The sequence below is a fragment of the Xenopus laevis genome, chromosome 4S, assembly GCF_017654675.1.
Source record: "Xenopus laevis strain J_2021 chromosome 4S, Xenopus_laevis_v10.1, whole genome shotgun sequence".
Lineage (NCBI taxonomy): Eukaryota > Metazoa > Chordata > Amphibia > Anura > Pipidae > Xenopus > Xenopus laevis.
Window position 1 is genome coordinate 118,174,312 of NC_054378.1, and position 20,869 is coordinate 118,195,180.

At 43.1% G+C, this 20,869-nt stretch overlaps 1 protein-coding gene across 1 annotated transcript in view; it reads right to left on the reverse strand.

Moving 5' to 3' along the window:
- The window catches only part of LOC108715046 (copine-9), a 216,969-nt gene that overhangs the window by 135,343 nt on the left and 60,757 nt on the right, over positions 1-20,869 (reverse strand). The window contains exon 5 of the mRNA XM_041561758.1: positions 14,210-14,313. Within this exon, the coding sequence (XP_041417692.1) occupies positions 14,210-14,313 (104 nt within the window). The remainder of the gene's footprint in view (positions 1-14,209; positions 14,314-20,869) is intronic.

Genomic DNA, 20,869 nt, shown 5'->3' on the forward strand with positions numbered 1-20,869 from the left:
GTACATATGAACCAAGGGGCAGATTTATCAAGGGTCGAATTTCGAGGGTTAAAAAACCCTTGAAGTAAAATCCTTCGAATTCGAATATCAAATTCAAAGGATTTTGCGCAAATACTTCGATCGAACGATTCGAACGATTTTAATCGATCGATTGAAGGATTTTTATTCGACCTAAAAAAGCTTAGAAAAGTGCTGGGGAAGGTCCCCATAGACTAACATTGCAGCTCGGTAGGTTTAAAGTGGCAAAGTAAGAAGTCGAAGTATTTTTTAAAGAGACAGTACTTTGATTATCGAATGGTTGAATAGTCGAACGATTTTTATTTCGAATCAATCGAATCATTTGATTCGATCGAATTCGATCGAAATTGACCAATTCGATGGTCGAAGTACCCAAAAAAATACTGCGAAATTCGAAAAAAAATTTCATTCGAATTCTTCACTCAAGCTCAGTAAATCTGCCCCCAAGTGTCTAGTGCTACCAACTCCCAAGTGGAAGTAAAGTAAATTTTCAATACTTTTGCATTGTCTCTGTCAATACTCTGTTAGAGCAGCAATTAACTCTTTAAACACTTCCCACTGTAATTGTCTGTGTATCTTACACATCTATCTAATGACACCAAACCAGGGCCGGGCCAAGACACTGGCACATCCAAGGCAGATGAGAAAGGCATATAAATAACATATTTATAATAATAAAAAATGAAGACCAATTCAAAAGTTGCTAATATACTAAAAGTTAACGTAAAGGTGAAATACTCCTTTAAAATATAAACCATTCTAAAGTTTCTTATACTTTATTGAACTGTCCAAAGTGCTTTTGTCTAGAGTTACCACTTAATTCCCTTAAAGGAGAACTAAACCCTAAAAATGAATATGACCAAAAATGCCATCATTTAAATACTGAACTTATTGCACCAGCCTAAAGTCTCAGCTTGTCAATAGCAGCAATGATCCAGGACTTCAAATTTGTCACAGGGGGTCACCATCTTGGAAAGTGTCTGTGCACACTAGTGTAACACGGTACCTCAGAAGATGTAGTAGATCAGCTGAGCGACGGTGGAGAAAGTCACGAACTGATCCTGACTTCATCCACTTCAAATTCATGCTCTCCTGCTATAACCGAGCTCTATCATTAGCCAAAGAACAATACTTCTCTTATCTAATATCTACTATGTCCTCCAAACCACAGCAGCTGTTTGCCACATTTAACTCACTCCTATGCCCCCCTCCACCTCCTCCACCTATTAATGTTACCGCCCAAGACCTTGCTCATTTCTTTAATGAAAAAATCGATCTCATTTGGCTGAGCATACCGTCCGACAACAATCTCAGACCAACGTGCAGTCCACTCACATCTACTTTGCACTCCTTCACCCCTGCAACTCTAGATGAAGTTAGCAAACTTCTAGCCAGCTCAAAACCCACCACCTGCTCCCTTGACCCCATACCCTCTTGCCTTCTCCACCCAATCTCTGATACACTCTCTCCTGCACTTACCCACCTATTCAATCTTTCACTCTCTACTGGTACCTTTCCATCATTATACAAACAAGCACTAATCACTCCTATCCTCAAAAAAACTTCCCTTGATCCCAGCTCTCCCACTAACTATCGACCGGTCTCCCTTCTTCCATTCACATCCAAATTACTAGAAAGGCTTGTTTACAAACGCCTGATCCAGCATCTCACTCACAACTCCCTTCTCGACCCATTGCAATCTGGCTTCCGCCCATCACACTCGACTGAAACTGCACTCACCAAAGTAACCAATGATCTTCTATTGGCAAAGTCTAAAGGTCATTATTCCATTCTAATCCTTCTAGATCTCTCTGCAGCCTTTGACACAGTTGACCACACACTCCTCCTTGACATTCTACACTCATCTGGCATTCGGGACACTGCTCTTTCATGGTTTACATCTTATCTGTCTGACCGTTCCTTTAAAGTTTCCTTCTCTAACTCTACTTCTACTACTTTCCCACTCTCTGTTGGAGTTCCTCAAGGCTCTGTTCTTGGCCCCCTGCTGTTCTCGCTCTATACAACTTCACTAGGAAAACTCATTCAGTCATTTGGACTTCAGTATCACCTTTATGCTGATGACACCCAACTCTACTTGTCTACTCCTGATCTTTCTAATTCTGTCCTTTCCCAAGTCACAGACTGTCTCTCTGCTGTCTCCTCCTGGATGTCACAGCGCCACCTAAAACTGAACCTTTCTAAAACAGAACTCATCATATTTCCTCCAAGATCTTCCCCTGTCCCTCAGATATCACTCACCTTAAACAACACCACCTTTCATTCCACCACACAGGCACGCTGCCTAGGAGTTATCTTAGACTCTCATCTGTCTTTTTCACCAAACATTCAAACACTTGCAAATCTTGCCGTATTCAACTGCGCAACATTGCTCGAATACGACCCTATCTCAGTTCAGAATCAACTAAAACACTGATTCAGTCTCTCATCATCTCCCGCCTTGATTACTGCAACTTACTCCTCACAGGTATTCCAACAAGTCACCTTTCACAACTCCAATCTATTCTAAACGCGGCCGCTAGACTCATTCATCTATCTCACCGCTCAACATAAGCTGCTCCCATATGTATGTCCCTTCACTGGCTCCCAATCTCTTCTAGAATCAAATTCAAATTACTTACACTCACATTCAAGGCCCTTAATAATGAAACCCCTCCCTATATTTCATCTCTAATCTCCAAATACACTCCTTCACGAAACCTACGCTCTGCTTCTGATCTTCGCCTCACTTTTCCTCTGGTCACTTCTGCCCATTCTCGTCTACAAGACTTCTCTCGAGCTTCTGATTTTCTCTGGAACTCTCTGCCACAAGCTGTCAGACTTTCTCCTTCTTTCCAAACTTTCAAGCGCTCCTTAAAGACCCATCTGTTTAAAGAGGCCTATTCGATGTACCTTAATTAATCATTGCTGTATCAAAAATGACAATGTTTATACAATCCTAATGTCTCAATTGTACCCTAACTTTTAGTTTGTAAACCCTATTGTACTCTGTAATCCTTGTCTGTTATCCACCATTTATTCCCTGTTTGCTATAACTGCAGTAAAGCACTGCGTATCTTGACAGCGCTATATAAATAAATGATGATGATGATGATGATGATGTGCCGCTCACATGCTCAGTGGGCTCTGATTGGCTGTTGAGAAGCTAAGCTTAGGGCTCGTCACTAATTATCCAGCAGAAAATGAGCTTCCCCTGTAATATAAGCTGATGCTACAGGGCTGATTATTAAATTCTGATGCTAATTGTACTGGTTTCTGTGCTGCCATGTAGTAATTATCTGTATTAATTACTAATCAGCCTTATATTGTGACATTTCTATTCTATGTGTACTGTATATTGTGAGTGGGTCCCTAAGCTCAGTAAGTGACAGCAGCACAGAGCATGTGCAGTGAATCAGCAAAAAATAAGATGGGGAGCTACTGGGGCATCTTTGGAGACACAGATCTTTACTGCTAAAGGGCTGTGGTTTCCTTCGGCTGGTAGAGAAGCACAAAACATAATGTACAACATTTCTACTTCTTTAGTTAAGCTTTAGTTCTCCTTTAAGACCTGTCAACTATTAAATGCTACGATAATCCTGGCAGGCTGTAAACGTAGTAATGTGTAAGGTAGCATGTCTAGCTTCCCATTCCCCGAACATAGAATTTTAGCTGTATATACAGGTGTGATCAGTGTTCCTTGTTGAATCGCTAATGATTGCTTTAAAGCCTGGCAGTATAGAAAAAGGTAAAGAAATATATTAATCATACAAACAATTTGTTTGTTTTCTGATCTTGTTCACTTGACTCGTATAATGAATCATCCAGGTTGTGGGGTTTATACAAATGGCCTGTAGATGTCACTGTGCTCAGACATACTGTGTATACTTCCTGGACAGCTTGAAAGTTACTGTTATGTAATGGCTGCATGAGAGCCTGCTAATAAAGCACTGTTATACTCTGCTTATACTCCGGCTACCCAAAACATAACTCAGGTGCTATTATATGATGTAAGGGAAAGGGGATTTCAGACCATTGAGTCTTTTTAGGGTGAGACTGAGTTAAAATCACATGACTGGAAGGAAGTAGACACACCCTATTGTCATGCAGTAAAACATGTACATTTTTCCCAGGTAAAAACAAATACCTTTCCTATTGAAACAATCTACTCTCTTCCAATAAAATGTATATCTGAGCCAGGTTGGAGTGAATGCTCTCTCAAGTCTGAGTAATCCCTGCAGCCACCCCCCAGCAACAAGGCTTCTATTTATGAGACTTCTGCATATGTAGAAAACACAAATCCATTGGAGCATTGTCTCAGCTCAATGTTAAGGCTGCTAATGGATTATCTCACCGATGGAAATACTAAGCTGGGCTACGTATGATACAGGAATATCTCTGCTGTTACTATGGTATTTTATGGAGATTATGTACTGAAGTGGACAAAAGTTCAGTTGATAGGAAAAACAAGGTTCTGTAGAGAGATACTGTATAACCCAGATAGGAATATACCATTATTATATGTATAAATCAAAAGCAATTATAAAGGAAGCTGCTGCAGCTGCTGGAGACCTAAGAGGTATAAGGTGGCCCAAAGGGAGATATATATATATATATATATATATATATATATATATATACATATATATATATATATACGGTATGTGTGTGTGTTTATGAAAAATGTCTTAATTCAAAGTAAAGAGGGGCTTTAAAGAAGAAGGAGCGGCTAAAATTAAGTAAGCTTTATTAGAAAGGTCTAAATAAATACACCAGAAAACCTCAAAGTAATGCTGCTCTGAGTCCTCTGTCAAAAGAAACATCACATTTCTTTCCTTCTATTGTGTACTCATGGGCTTCTGTATCAGACTTCCTGTTTTAAGCTGAAACCTCCAGGGTTAGGGCTTGAGCATGCTCAGTTTGCTCCTCTCCCCCTCCCTCCTCCCTTTCCTGCTGTAATCTGAGCCCAGAGCTATGAGTGAGCAGTGAGAGACTCAGGCAGGAAGTGATGTCACAGCAAGATAATATGGCAGCTGCTATCCTAAACAAAGAGAGTTTCTAGAGCTGTTTACTCCGGTATGGTAAAGCATTCTGCAGAATAAATATAGTGTTATAGCTTGTACTATTGTGGCTTATCTATTGGCAATAAACTAATAGCTTTCCTTTGCCAATTAGTTTCAACATATTAATCCATCAGACATTGTCAATTGACAACATCCAGCTTCCGTTTGCCCCAGTTCACAGCAGAAACAATCTACTTAAACGTTGCCTGCATCTGCAAATTTAATAAGTGAACTAGAAGGTTTCTACTTCATTCTGTGGAGAATGCTCATTTTACCCTGGCCTACCAGAAGGCACCGTGCCACAGATAGGGGGTCTGCAAAAGGGATTAGAGGTGGCTTAAATGTTTATATGCTCAGACTCACCTACAGTATATAATTCTAGGTCATTTAGATGATATCTGGCATGTGGTCCCTACACTAAAGGTGGCCATACACGGGCCGATAAAAGCTGCCGACAGACCGAGTCGGCAGCTTATTGGCCCGTGTATGGGGGCCCCCGACGGGCTTCCCCGATCGAGATCTGGCCGAAAGTCGGCCAGATCTCGATCGGATGGGTTTAAAAATCCCGTCGGAACGCTGCCGCATCTGTTCGTTGATGCGGTCCCGCGATCCGACCGCCCGTTTGCGAACGCTAGGATCCGATCGTTGGGCCCTAGGGCCCACGATTGGATCAGCCCGATATTGCCGACCTCAAGGTGGGCATATCGGAGGGAGATCCGCTCGTTTGGCGACATCGCCAAACGAGCGGATCTATCCATGTATGGCCACCTTAAGGCAGGTGTCACCTGGACTGTAGAGCAGTAACTACAGAAAAAGCAGGCCCTGCAAGCTGAAGGTGGCCTAGGAGGTATAGGGGGCTGCCCAAATTAATGAGCAACTTCAATATATATTGGTAAAACAGGCGAAGCTCTTAAAATTTTGGGCCCTGAATAGCGATGAGCGAATCTGTCCTGTTTCGCTTCACCGAAAAATTTGAGGAAAAAAGGTGTATGACAATTTTTCTCGCTCCAAATGCTTTAAAGCCAATGCCTGTTTTTTCTTATGGCGACTTTGTTGTCCTAATGCATTAAGTCAATGGGTGTTTTTTCTTATAGCGACTTTTTTCTCCTAATGCATTGAAGTCAATGGGCGTTTTTTCTTATAGCAACTTTTTTCTCCTAATGCATTAAAGTCAATGGGCGTTTTTTCTTATAGCGACTTTTTTCTCCAAATGCATTAAAGTCAATGGGCGTTTTTTCTTATGCCGACTTTTTTTGTCCTAATGCATTAACGTCAATGGGCGTTTTCTCCAAATGCATTGGTCAATGAGCGTTTTTTCTTATGGCCGTTTTATCGCAGCAAATTTTCAGAAACAATTTTGCACATGGCGAGTTTTTAGAGGTTCTTCAAACTACCCTTTTCTAATAAAAAGTAACTTGGCATGGCCAGGTAAAGCTTCCATGCCCCTTTATTCATTATGTAGCAGAATTTAGCCTCCCCCCACCTTTTTATGAATCTACTGTATGTTTAGTAACCACCCATTACATGCACTTATAATGTAAATATATGATAGTGTATAATACCTAATTGTTATATACTGTAATTATATGAAATATAAGCTATTTCTGTGAAAGTGATAGAGTGACAATATGTCAGCTCTTCACACCCCACACAGGCACCCATTCAATGGCGCACAGACAGGGAGAATGTGACCTTTCTGGCTGATTCCATTGAACAAATGGTCAGATCATTGTCTTGCTCTGTCACTCATAGACTGCTCAGGCTCTTCCTCGGTTTGTTAACAGCCTCCGAGATGCTGATAAATATTTATATTCTGCCTCCAACAGGAACTCGCAGTCTTGCTGAGCCAAATACATTGTGAACTTACTGAGCCCCTTCCCCCATTTGCTCAGTGCATAAATGTGCCATTAGTAATAATTTAGTGTATTCCTTATCAGCATGGGTATATTGGCATTCAGTGTGGATTCAATGCCTTTCAAAGAGTCATATAATGCCCATCTGAACAACTGCAACCATAAACTGCATTAAATACTTCTAGTCAAAATCTATTTATCACATTACTCTAGATTTCACTTCATACTCATAGTACCGTGTGTCATTTACCAATATATACTAGTAAGGACTGAGCAGCCTCTGCTAGAATGGGTTCTGGGGTTAGGGTAAAACACAAGGACATGTTGCAGGGCAGAGTTAAAAGAGGAAAGTATTGAAAGGGTTACCTGCCTGATCTGATATTATTACCCCTACATAAATAGGTATTGGTAGCACTAGATATGTATTTCGACAAGGGGAAAGGGTTGAAAGAGTTACTACCTGGCTATTTCCCCTACAGAAATGAACATTTGTATTTGTTTATGTTTCTAATATATACAGTATATATATGTGTGTGTGTGTGTGTGTGTACGTGTGTGTGTATATATTTATATATATATATATATATATATATGTGTGTGTGTGTTAATAGTTATACAGGTGTCAAACAGGGAGACACAGATAAGGGAAAATGGTTACGGTCTGATCTGCTCTCATTTATTTTTACCGGTATCATAACAGGGTCTGGGAGCAGTATATCGCGAACGCACGCTGCTGCGGTATCTGTAAAAAGTAATCATTTAAAGGGGACCCGTCACCCAAAAAAACCCATTCCAAATCCTATTTTATCACATTAGTCAACAAAATGAACTTTAATTATACTATATAGATTATTTGAATCTTGTTTCCTTCAGTCTGGGAATTCATAATTATAACAAGCAGGCAGGAGTCATTTTGTGGACACTGTTAGATACATTGGTTCTTTTTTTTTTTTCTTGGTTTATAAATCTGGAATTTGTTTGTGAATTTTGTGATAGATACATTTCTGGTGTAAGCAAAGACTCGGAAGGCAGACGGCACTTCTGAAGATGGGGTTTATTGAAGTTCCTGCTGGAAAAAACCTGACGCGTTTCGGGAGTTATCCCTTAGTCATAGGTTAGCCTGTTATTAAGGCAAGTCTTGTATCTCAGAATCTTGTTTGTGCACCAGAATGGGGGACCTGATGTCCATTTCTTTGCCCTGGCTACACAATTAAACGGTAAAGAGAACGGGGAAATGTTTGGAGAGCAGTGACATTTAGGAAGTGCTGAATGGAAAGTGAAAGTAATTGTCTGCCCCGCCACGGGCATAGAGGTGGGGCAGACAATATTTGATTGACAGCTGAGATTTTTAAATGAGCTTACAACAGCTATGAATGCTTTAATAAAAAATAGAAATTGGATTTCATGTTTAATTTGAAAAGGACTTTTATTATACAGATTTTTGCGTCTGGATGAGAGGTCCACTTTAATTGGGGCCATTTACAAATTGCAGCATGAAATGTTTTTAAGCCATATGCATCATTGTGGGTAGCAAACAGAACACACTACTCTGATTTCTTAGCACTTTAAACCTTTAGTAAATGAATGAGGTTTGTGATGTTTTAAAAGTTTTCAAGAATACTTATGTTACTCCATCAGGCACAATTACTGCCCAATGAGAACAGTTTTCTGCATATCTTATGGTTTTCTGCATTAGAGAATCAATTTGCTTTTATATTTATTTTTCTGTATCTCCCATAACAATAACCTCACTAAACCCTGCGAGTCTCTCTTAAGCAGTATAAGCAAGAAGTCCAGTTCCCAACAGAACCGGTGCGGCGGTTGGCATATTGACAAACATCTGCTAATAGTTCTCCTTGAAAATGTCCCACTTATGTCTGGCTGTAGTGAATGATACAGAGTTGTCTCGTATAAGGTATGAAGCCAAGGTAAGGGAATTGGAACACAAAAGCAGAACCCTCTCTTTAATGATGATGAAGTTTAACATTGGGAACATTTAACAGTGTCCTTATTTCGTGTGCCTTAAAGGGGTTGTTCACCTTTAAATTAACTTCTAGTATGATGCAGAGATTGATATTCTGAGACAGTTTTTTTGTGGTTGTTAAATTACCTTAGCAACCATGCATTCATTTGAATAAGAGGCTGAAATATGAATAGAGGAAATAGAAAGATGAAGTGAACCCCATTTGTCAGTGAACCCCATTTGAAAGCTGGAAAGATTTAGAAGAAGAAGGCAAATAATTCAAACACGGCTAAAAATAAATAATGAAAGCTAATTGAAAAGTTGCTTAGAATTGGCCATTCAATAGCGTATAGCTATACACTATCAATGTTTGTTTGAAAGAATATATATATATTCTTATAAAAATGTTTTTATTGCATATAATTATATACAGATATATACAGACGGCATATATATATATATATATATATATATATAGAGATGCAGATGTTCCGCACACCATAAGTGGCAAAAGACCTGGGTGCTAATCCAAAAGATAAATGGATACAGGTGCAGGGTGGGACAGCACTCCAAGGATTTGAAGACAAGGATATAATGTCAAGAAAGTGAGCAGGTTTATTCAATCCGACGTTTCAGTTCCACACAGGAACTTTCTTCAGGGAAATACAGAACACAGTGCACAGTGCAGGGTTTAAAACAGCATAATGGCGCCAAGTCTGGTTGCTAGGCAACCGTATGTAACATGAAACATGCTGAGCTTAGTGAAAAACTAACTGGTGTAAAACATGGTGGTTTAAAACAACAGTACAGACCTCCTCGCTGGGTATAAGGCAGAAACAGAGAGTAGGGAGTAGTATAAGCGTAAATGAATGTACACAGAGCTAGGGGGCGTGTCCAGACGCCCAGGCAGTGATCGGTGGAGGTGGGGGCCCCTTGTGGCCAATCAGGAGACAGTGGGGCGGAGCGGAGTGTTTGGCCCGAAGGGAACACCCACAGGTAGTGACAACAGTCATTCCCTGGCAACCGCAGGCCGGAATTTGCATAGCAGGTACTCCGGTGTGTAGCAGCATGACAGTAACACACTCAAATGAGTGCGAATACTCTCAGGTCTGCGCATCACTCCCCACCTACATCCTGGCACCGGAACTTTATTCTGCTAAAGCAGCCGCACCACCTTCCTGTGTGCCCACGTACTGAAAACCTTGTGTCGCTCATGTGTAAGGAGCCAAACCTTCCGCTCCTTCGCTCCTACTCCCATAGGTCTGTACCTAAGCCCAGAAAGCGAGTCATGATCATCAGACCGGCGGACAAAGGTGGGGCAATCGTGCTTCTGGATTTATCCTATTACAGAACAGAACTTCTTAACCAACTCTCTGACACCACCACCTATCGCCTTTTGCCTGGCGACCCTACCCACAATTTTAAAAAAGAACTTGACTCATTCTTATCAATGGCCAAGACCGCTGGATGGATTGATACGGACACCCACAAGTTCCTCACTACACAGTACCCTAGGACACCGATCATTTATACTTTACCTAAGGTTCACAAATCCCTGGCAGCCCCTGCTGGGCGACCAATCATTTCAGCAGTGGACTCCCTGTATCAATCCATCTCTACCTATGTGGACCAATATCTACAGCCAATAGTCAGTACCATGCTCTCCTATACCCAGGATTCGGGCCACGTCATCAGAAAACTAGCAGAACTTCCTCCGATCCCCTCGAACAGCATATTGGCCACCATGGACGTGACAAGCCTTTACACGGTGATCCCCCATGACCAGGGGATTCAAGCCTGCAGGAGAGCCCTTGTATCCTCTCCCTCCATAGATGTACCCATTGAGTTCTTGATACACCTCCTAGAACTGACATTATCCAGGAACTTTTTCCGGTTTGAACACTCTTTTTACCTTCAACTGGCAGGGACCGCAATGGGAAGTGCACTGGCTCCGTCCTACGCCAATATTTATATGCTTGACTTTGAAACAAAGTACATTCTCCCGCTACTGGGACAACAAATCCTCACCTACCTCCGCTACATAGATGATCTTCTCCTGATTTGGACAGACACGGAGAAGGCACTCATATCCTTTCATCAGGGGCTTAACATGATTGACAGCCCCATAAAATTGACCCTCAATTATAGCAAGGAAGACATTGATTTTCTAGATTTAAACATTTTTCTATCAGGCCCAGAAGTGGGCACCCGTCTCTTTAGGAAGCCAACAGACAGAAACTCGATCCTGCATGCCAGCAGCCACCATCCTCCGGCCTCCATCCGAGGGATCCCATACTCACAGTTTTTGCGTGTGATACGCAACAACAGCTCCAGATCCACAGCTGTATTGCAGCTCCGAGAGATGCTTGATAGATTCCTTGACAGAGGCTACTCACCTGGCATGTTATATGAACAACTTGAGAGGGCACTCCAACACACCCAAGCTGAACTTCTCCAGCCTATTTCCATCAAGGAGCCCACTTTAAAAAAACCCTTGATTTTCTCCACCACTTACTCCACAGCATCTGGGCAGCTGAAGGCCAGCATTAACAAACACTGGCCCATGCTGAATATGGATGAGTCACTTTGCCTTCATTCCTCCGAGAAACCTCTGATGGGCTATAAAAGAGGAAAAAACTTGCGAGACCTACTGGTAATAACCGACCTCAAGGGGATCACCAATACAGAGCCCGGATGGCTTACTACTCAGAAGAAGGCTGGCTGCTACAGGTGCCCGGATTGTGTTACTTGTCGGTGCTTACTTACAGGACCTGACTTCCCTCACCCACATACGGGGAAGAGGTTCAAAATCCGGAGTAGACTCGGGTGTTGCTCGACTTACATCGTGTACCTCATAACGTGCCCTTGTGGCCTGTATTATATTGGTAAACCACCACGACTCTGAAGGAGCGCATAGCCAACCACCGTTCATCTATTAGCAAAGCACTCAAAGAAGGCAAGGCTCTTCAACCGGTGGCTAGACATTTTCTAGCCGAGGGACACACTTTGCCCACTTTCAGATGTATGGCCATTGACTACCAACCACCCTTGCCCAGGGGGGGCAACCGGGACCAAGCATTATTGAGGAAGGAATCCAGATGGATTTACACATTGGATACTGTGGCCCCACGTGGCCTTAATGAACTATTGCCACTTGGATGTTTTATCTAGAACATCCGATGCATTGGACTTTGTCATGTCCCTTTTACGTTTGCAACATTTCCCTTTTTGTTATTATCCATCTGTTGTCTTTTCCCTCCTTATATTGTAGTAACCTTTTCCACCTAATCTAGCTGGATACATGGCACAGCTAAGTGTTGCAACTTTGTTGCTTTTAATCCCAGTCAGATCCATGACTCGCTTTCTGGGCTTAGGTACAGACCTATGGGAGTATCGGGCGAAGGAGCGGAAGGTTTGGCTCCTTACACATGAGCGACACAAGGTTTTCAGTACGTGGGCACACAGGAAGGTGGTGCGGCTGCTTTAGCAGAATAAAGTTCCGGTGCCAGGATGTAGGTGGGGAGTGATGCGCAGACCTGAGAGTATTCGCACTCATTTGAGTGTGTTACTGTCATGCTGCTACACACCCGAGTACCTGCTATGCAAATTCCGGCCTGCGGTTGCCAGGGAATGACTGTTGTCACTACCTGTGGGTGTTCCCTTCGGGCCAAACACTCCGCTCCGCCCCACTGTCTCCTGATTGGCCACAAGGGGCCCCCACCTCCACCGATCACTGCCTGGGCGTCTGGACACGCCCCCTAGCTCTGTGTACATTCATTTACGCTTATACTACTCCCTACTCTCTGTTTCTGCCTTATACCCAGCGAGGAGGTCTGTACTGTTGTTTTAAACCACCATGTTTTACACCAGTTAGTTTTTCACTAAGCTCAGTATGTTTCATGTTACATACGGTTGCCTAGCAACCAGACTTGGCGCCATTATGCTGTTTTAAACCCTGCACTGTGCACTGTGTTCTGTATTTCCCTGAAGAAAGTTCCTGTGTGGAACTGAAACGTCGGATTGAATAAACCTGCTCACTTTCTTGACATTATATCCTTGTCTTCAAATCCTTGGAGTGCTGTCCCACCCTGCACCTGTATATATATATATATATATATATATATATATATATATATATATATATATATATATATATATATATATATATATATATATATATATATATATATATATATATATATATGAAATCCATTTCTCAAAAGAGCAAACAGATTTTTTTATTTTCAATTTTGAAATCTGACATGGGGCTAGACATATTGTCAATTTCAAAGCTGTCCCAAGTCATGTGACTTGTGCTCTGATAAACTTCAATCACTCTTTACTGCTGTACTGCAAGTTGGAGTGATATCACCCCCTCCCTTCCCCCCCCAGCAGCCAAACAAAAGAACAATGGGAAAGTAACCAGATAGCAGCTCCCTAACACAAGATAACAGCTGCCTGGTAGATATAAGAACAGCACTCAATAGTAAAAACCCATGTCTCACTGAGACACATTCAGTTACATTGAGAAGGAAAAACAGCAGCCTGCCAGAAAGCATTTCTCCCCTAAAGTGCAGGCACAAGTCACATGACCTGGGGCAGCTGGGAAATTGACAAAATGTCTAGCCCCATGTCAGATTTCAAAATTGAATGTAAAAAAATCTGTTTGCTCTTTTGAGAAATGGATTTCAGTGCAGAATTCTGCTGGAGTAGCACTATTAACTGATGCGTTTTGAAAAAAACATGTTTTCCAATGACAGGATCCCTTTAATATCTCTGAAACCCTCTTGCTTGACTATACGCACTGTGTTATATCTACTTTTTCCCCTCTGCTGTGTGTGGTCCACAAAAATGCAGTGCAATAGCACCCAGCTTAATGGGGGGGGAGTCAAAACGCAATAGAACACAAAGAAATCAGAGTAAGAGCATATAGTTACTATACATCATTGTGTTAGGCAGAGAGCAAGTTCTCCTTAATATCCTAATATGAGCCATTTAATCTAACCTAGGGAAAGGTAGCAAGAAAAGTGCAAAGGGGGTGTGACAATGCACAAAATAGCTGCAGCTCCAGGTAGGAAAGGTGTGGGTGATACAGGATAATAACATCTGAAGGATGCCATCTTGTTCTACTATTCCTATTTCCCTCCACTCTTTCTACTGAAAGTGCTGTTAGATGTAGTACAAAAACAGCCAAAGGACTATAGGTTGGTTTATGTAGTTAATGTGGCCCCATGAATTGTATTTTGCCCTGGGTCCCACCACCACTAAACATGACCCTTGAACAAAGGCATTGGACAAAGGTTTGGAATACTCACACGTCAAAACGCATGTTCTGTTTCTCTTCAAAGAAATAATCCAACACAAACTTGCGCACAAAGTCAGGGTTCAGGGTGTTGTCAATAACTTCCGTCCTTCCAAACTGCCCAAGAAGAGAAGAGTTATTAGCACCACAAAGACATATTTGTACAGTATAAATCTATATTATGCATGTTTGTGGCACTGTGTACACCAATGATATATACAGTAGCAGATAATGCTGGAGATAATGTAATAAGAGCAGTGATCCCCAACCAGTAGCTCGTGAGTAACATGTTGCTCCCCAACCCATTGGATGTTGCTCCCAGTGGCCTCAAAGCAGGAGCTTATTTTTGAATTCAGATCTTGGAGGCCAATTTTGGTTGTATAAAAACTAGATGTACTGCCAAACAGAGTCTCAATGTAGGTTGACAATCCACATAGGGGCTACCAAATGGCCAATCACAGCACTTATTTGGCACCCCAAGAACATTTTTCATGTTTGTGTTGCTCCCCAACTCCTTTTACTTCTGAATCTTGCTCACGGGTTCAAAAGGTTGGGGATCCCTGAATAAGAGGCACAAGGAAACCCACAGCAGCATCAGGTGTTTGCTTCCCAACAGTAAGCAGTTGGGAAGCAGTATATTACCCATGGCCATTAAACTGTTATTAAACCACAAGTCTTTGATCCCGACAGCCAAATAAGATGGTTTTGATAGGTTCATACGAGGTAACAGAGTGGGAAAGAAAATTAAGCATAGGCATAGCAAACAAAACTGTGGTCTTGTTGATAAAAAAAAACATGACAGCATTTCTTTTGTCAGGTTGGAAGGCAAGAAATTAAATTTCTCCACAAATAACCAAGAATGCCCAGATTCTGATTCAGATGCTGCAGCCATGTTGTTATTGCTTTACAATACAGGCTGCAATTAATCCTGAGTTAAGCCTGTAATTTAGAGTTCACTTTTAATTTTACCCACTCGCCTGTAATGTGAATGTGCTGAAGATTAAGAAGAGCCGGTTGAAGCTTCAGCGGCAGCAGCGCAGGTCACTGATCTCAGGGATCATTACTGTACAAGCACTGGGGGGACATATGGGACCGATTTCATTTCATTTGTCATATAGCCCCCGCGACCGATTACATAAGACCAGAGGCCTCTCGTTCAGGGCATTCGAATATTGAACAATATTCTTCATTGCTTGTTTATTAACCATATTGATTTCCGATTTGCCTGCTTAATAGTCCTCTCAAATATTTAAAGGAGAAATTTCGACCTAGAAATGCCAATATGTTGATTCAATTTGAAACTTGCAATCATTTGTCATTTTTGTGTTTGATTTTCCCTTCTTTCCTGGTCAACCTCAAATTTTAAGGGTATATAATTGTTACTGTTATTTTTATTACTAATCATTCTGTTCAGAACCCACCCTATTCATCTTCCATACTGTTATTCTAAGCCAGGGATCCCCAACCTTTTGGACCCATGAGCAACATTCAGAAGTAAAAGGAGTTAGGGAGCAACAATAGCATTAAAAATGTTCTTGGGGTGCCAAATAAGTGCTGTGATTGGTCATTTGGTAACCCTGTTTGGCAGTCCACCTGCGTTTTATACAACCAAAACTTGCCTCCAAGCCTGGAATTCAAAAATAATCATCTGCTTTGAGGCCACTGGGAGCAACATCCAAGGGGTTGGAGAGCAACTTGTTGCTCACAAGCTACTAGTTGGGGATCACTGTTCTAAGCAATGCCTAATTTCTTTGGTAAATGAATCCTTGGTTGTGATATTATATTTATCAGGATATAAAGTCGTCCTTTAATTATCCATGGGGAGCAAGTGTAAGTGCCAAGGGGCAGGTGGTAAGGACAGGGCCCAGTTGAGGGCTGTGTTTCCTGCTCCTCCCTAAGATGCATTGATGAGTATGTTAGGAAATGAGTAGAGGACATAAGAGCCCCCTGCCCCTCTTGCAAAGTGCTGCTTGCTCTATTCAAAGGGCCTAGTCACAGGTTTCTGAGGCTGCAGACAAGGGGAACAAAGCAGCATGCAGAGTGCAAAAAAGTGGGCAATTGCTCACTTTGATTTGCAAAGTAAATGACACCTAATAATGCTTTGAGCTACTGTACATTAGCTGCCCCAAGTCACCAAATACACTTGCTTTCTAGGCCGTTTCGCAACTGGACCTACTTCAGTAGCAACCAATGGCTGGTGGGGGATTCTGGATGGACGTTGCTCACTCTTTATTACGATATTAAGGAAGTGGAGCGAAGTGAAAAACTATAAAGGTAATTAGTAATCAGCCCGCAGGTTTGAAATAATTCTAAACAACAACAAAAGACAGAGGGTATGAGGGGCAGGTACTTTAGTCCAACAGCACCTCCCCCATACTAGAACCCATTTGCAAACCAGTTCAGGCTAAAGTGTCAAATTTTGTATAATAAAACACAATGAAGAACACCATTAAAACTTCACCTTTAATATAAAGTATTAAAACACACTACAAATCACAGGGCTGAGCCCACACTGCAAACAACACACTAGAGATGTCGCGAACTGTTCGCCGGCGAACTTGTTCGCGCGAACATCGGGTGTTCGCGCTCGCCGGAAGTTCGCGAACGTCGCGCGACGTTCGCCATTTTGGGTTCGCCATTGTTGGCGCTTTTTTTTGCCCTCTCATCCCAGACCAGCAGGTACATGGCAGCCAATCAGGAAGCTCTCCCCTGGACCACTCCCCTTCCCTATAAAAACCGAAGCCCTGCAGCGTTTTTTCACTCTGCCTGTGTGTGCTGAAGAGATAGTGTAGGGAGAGAGCTGCTGCCTGTTAGTGATTTCAGGGACAGTTGAAAGTTTGCTGGCTAGTAATCGTTTTGATACTGCTCTGTTATTGGAGGGACAGAAGTCTGCAGGGGTTTGAGGGACATTTAAGCTTAGGTAGCTTTGCTGGCTAGTAATCTACCTTCTACTGCAGTGCTCTGTATGTAGCTGCAGTGGGCAGCTGTCCTGCTTCTGATCTCATCTGCTGACTGCTGCAATAACAGTAGTCCTTGTAAGGACTGCTTTTATTTATTTTTTTGTTGTTTTACTACTACTACTACTACTACTACTACTATAAGAGCCCAGTGCTATTAGTCTAGCAGTGTTGGGGAGTGGGACTGGTGTGCTAATCTGCTGCTCCTAGTAGTTCAGCAGCACCAACTTTAATTTTTTTTTTTAATATTCATTTTTTTTTTTTTTACTTTTTTTTATTTTACTACCGCTGTAGTAGTGTATAAGTTGACCTTTTAGGCATTATTTGCCCTGTAGGCATTATTTGCACACTGTTTTCTTCAACCCGCCATCGAGCTGTGTGACCTTGTTCACATTCTGTCTAAATATCCATAATATTACCGTCTCCAGAAAAAACACCGGAGTCACTTTTTTCAAGCAGCCATAATATATTTTACGTAATCCGTATCCACCGCTGTAGTAGTGTATACGTTGGCCTTGTAGGCATTATTTGCACACTGTTTTCTTCAACCCGCCATCGAGCTGTGTGACCTTGTTCCCATTCTGTCTAAATATCCATAATATTACCGTCTCCAGAAAAAACACCGGAGTCACTTTTTTCAAGCAGCATTCATATATTTTACGTAATCCGTATCCACCGCTGTAGTAGTGTATACGTTGGCCTTGTAGGCATTATTTGCACACTGTTTTCTTCAACCCGCCATCGAGCTGTGTGACCTTGTTCCCATTCTGTCTAAATATCCATAATATTACCGTCTCCAGAAAAAACACCGGAGTCACTTTTTTCAAGCAGCATTCATATATTTTACGTAATCCGTATCCACCGCTGTATAGTGTATACGTTGGCCTTGTAGGCATTATTTGCACAGTGTTTTCTTCAACCCGCCATCGAGCTGTGTGAGCTTGTTCACATTTTGTCTAAATATTGATAATATTATCGTCTCTAGAAAACCACTTGAGTTACTTTTTTTCAAGCAGCATTCATATATTTTACGTAATCCGTATCCACCGCTGTAGTAGTGTATACGTTGACTTTGTAGGCATTATTTGCACAGTGTTTTCTTCAACCCGCCATCTAGCTGTGTGTATTATCGTTTCCAGAAAAACCAACTGAGTTTTTGTTGTTGTTGTTGTTTTTTTAAAAATAATGCCAGGCAAAGGCAGGCCGCCACGCAGAGGCCGTGCTAGGGGCCGTGCTGCTATGCAATCCTGTGGCCCTAGCAAATTGCCCAGTTTTAAAAAGCCAATGACCCTGAACTCCCAAAATGCTGAAGAGGTAGTTGACTGGCTTACACAGCACACCCCATCCTCTACCGTTTCTAACTTTACCACAACATCCTCCTCATCCTCCACTGCTATGGCCACCCCACGTAACACTTCCTCCACCACCGGTGCCCCTTCTTCACTGGGGTCAGAGGAGTTATTTTCCAATGAGTTTCTTGAACTGAGTAATGCGCAACCATTATTGCCAGAAGAAGATGAAGGAGATGAGGACCTTACACCAGATTTAATTCTGGCAGAGAACACGATAGAGATGGACATAATGAGTGATGAGGAGGAGGTCCCCGCTGCTGCTTCCTTCTGTGATGTGTCAGAAGAAATTGATGCATCTGAGGAGAATGATGATGAGGAGATTGATGTTTTGTGGGTGCCTAGTAGAAGAGAGCAAGAGGAGGGTAGTTCAGATGGAGAGACGGAGAGTCAGAGAGGCAGTAGGAGAATAAGACTTAGAAGAAGCAGGGAGGACAGCCCGCAGGGATCAGCAGGGCAACAACATGTATCGGCACCTGTGTTCAGCCGGCCAACGCACCCGCCATTGCCGCCAATACCGCCAACTCCGCCAACTTCTACTGTTACCGCCAGATCGCACACTTCCAAAAAGTCAGCAGTGTGGGATTTTTTTAATGTGTGTGCCTCTGACAAAAGCATTGTAATTTGCAATGAGTGCAGTCAGAAACTGAGCCTTGGTAAGCCCAACAGCCACATAGGTACAACTTCTATGCGAAGGCACATGAGCGGCAAGCACAAAGCACTTTGGGAGCAACACCTCAAAGGCAACAGGCAAACTAAAAGCCACACTCCTTCTGGTCCAGCATCTTACTGCTCTACCTCTGCTCTCCTTGACCCGTCTGAACCACCCTCCACTCCGCCTTCCACCTTGACCACCTGTTCCCATTCCCAGTCATCTGCCACCAGCCAAGTTTCTGTGAAGGCCATGTTTGAGCGTAAGAAGCCAATGTCTGACTGTCACCCCCTTGCCCGGCGTCTGACAGCTGGCTTGTCTGCACTCTTAGCCCGCCAGCTTTTACCATACCAGCTGGTGGACTCTGAGGCCTTCCGCAAATTTGTAGCAATTGGGACACCGCAGTGGAAGGTACCCAGCCGCAATTTTTTTTCTAAAAAGGGAATACCACACCTGTACCAACATGTGCAGAGCCAAGTTACCGCATCTCTGTCACTTAGTGTTGGGCCAAAGGTCCATATGACTACTGACGCATGGTCCTCCAAGCATGGTCAGGGCAGGTATGTCACCTACACTGCCCACTGGGTGAACTTGGTAATGGCTGGGAAGCAGGGAATGGGTAGCTCAACAACAACAGTGGAGTTGGTGTCACCGCCACGGATTGCACGCGGTTCTGCCACCACCTCTACTCCTCCATCGCTCTCTACCTCGTCTTCTTCTTCTTCTTACTCTGCTGCTGGGTCCTCCTTCTCCTCCTCCACACCTGTGCACCCCCAGCTCCCCCTAGGCTATTCGACGTGCCAGGTACGCCGTTGTCACGCTGTCTTGGGGATGACGTGCCTGGAAAGCAAAAACCATACCGGATCTGTACTCCTGTCATCTCTGCAGTCACAGGCCGATCGGTGGCTGACCCCACACCAACTGCAGATCGGAAAAGTGGTGTGTGACAATGGAAGCAATCTGTTGGCAGCGTTGAGACTAGGCAATTTAACACATGTGCCCTGCATGGCACATGTGTTAAATTTAATAGTCCAACGTTTTGTCTCCAAGTACCCAGGATTCCAGGACGTTCTCACCCAGTCCAGAAAGGTGTCGGCCCATTTCAGACGTTCCTACACAGCCATGGCACGCCTTGCTGACATTCAGCAGCGCTACAACATGCCAGTCAGGCGTTTGATTTCTGACAGCCAGACTCGCTGGAATTCAACGCTCCTTATGTTGGAACGTCTGCTGCAACAACAAAGGGCCGTCAACGAGTACCTTTTTGAACTGGGTGGTAGGACTGGATCTGCACAGCTGGGGATTTTTTTCCCCCGTTACTGGGTGCTTATGCGCGATGCCTGCAGGCTCATGCGACCTTTTGAAGAGGTGACAAATATGGTCAGTCGCACCGAAGGCACCATCAGCGACCTAATACCCTTCGCTTTCTTCCTGGAGCGTGCCGTGCGACGAGTGACAGATGAGGCTGTAGACCAGCGTGACGAGGAGCTGGAAGCGCACGATTTCTGGTCGGAATCACCAGAACGAACCCAGGCACCTGCTGCAACGCAGGGAGAGGTGCCAGAAGTGGAGTCAGAGGAGGAAGGTGGCTTTGTGGAGGAGGAGGAGGAGGACCAACAGGAGCAGGCTTCCCAGGGGCTAGTGGTGACCTTTTGGGGACCCCTGGTCTTGTACGTGGCTGGGGGGAGGAGACCGTGGATGATGCAGTCCTTGAT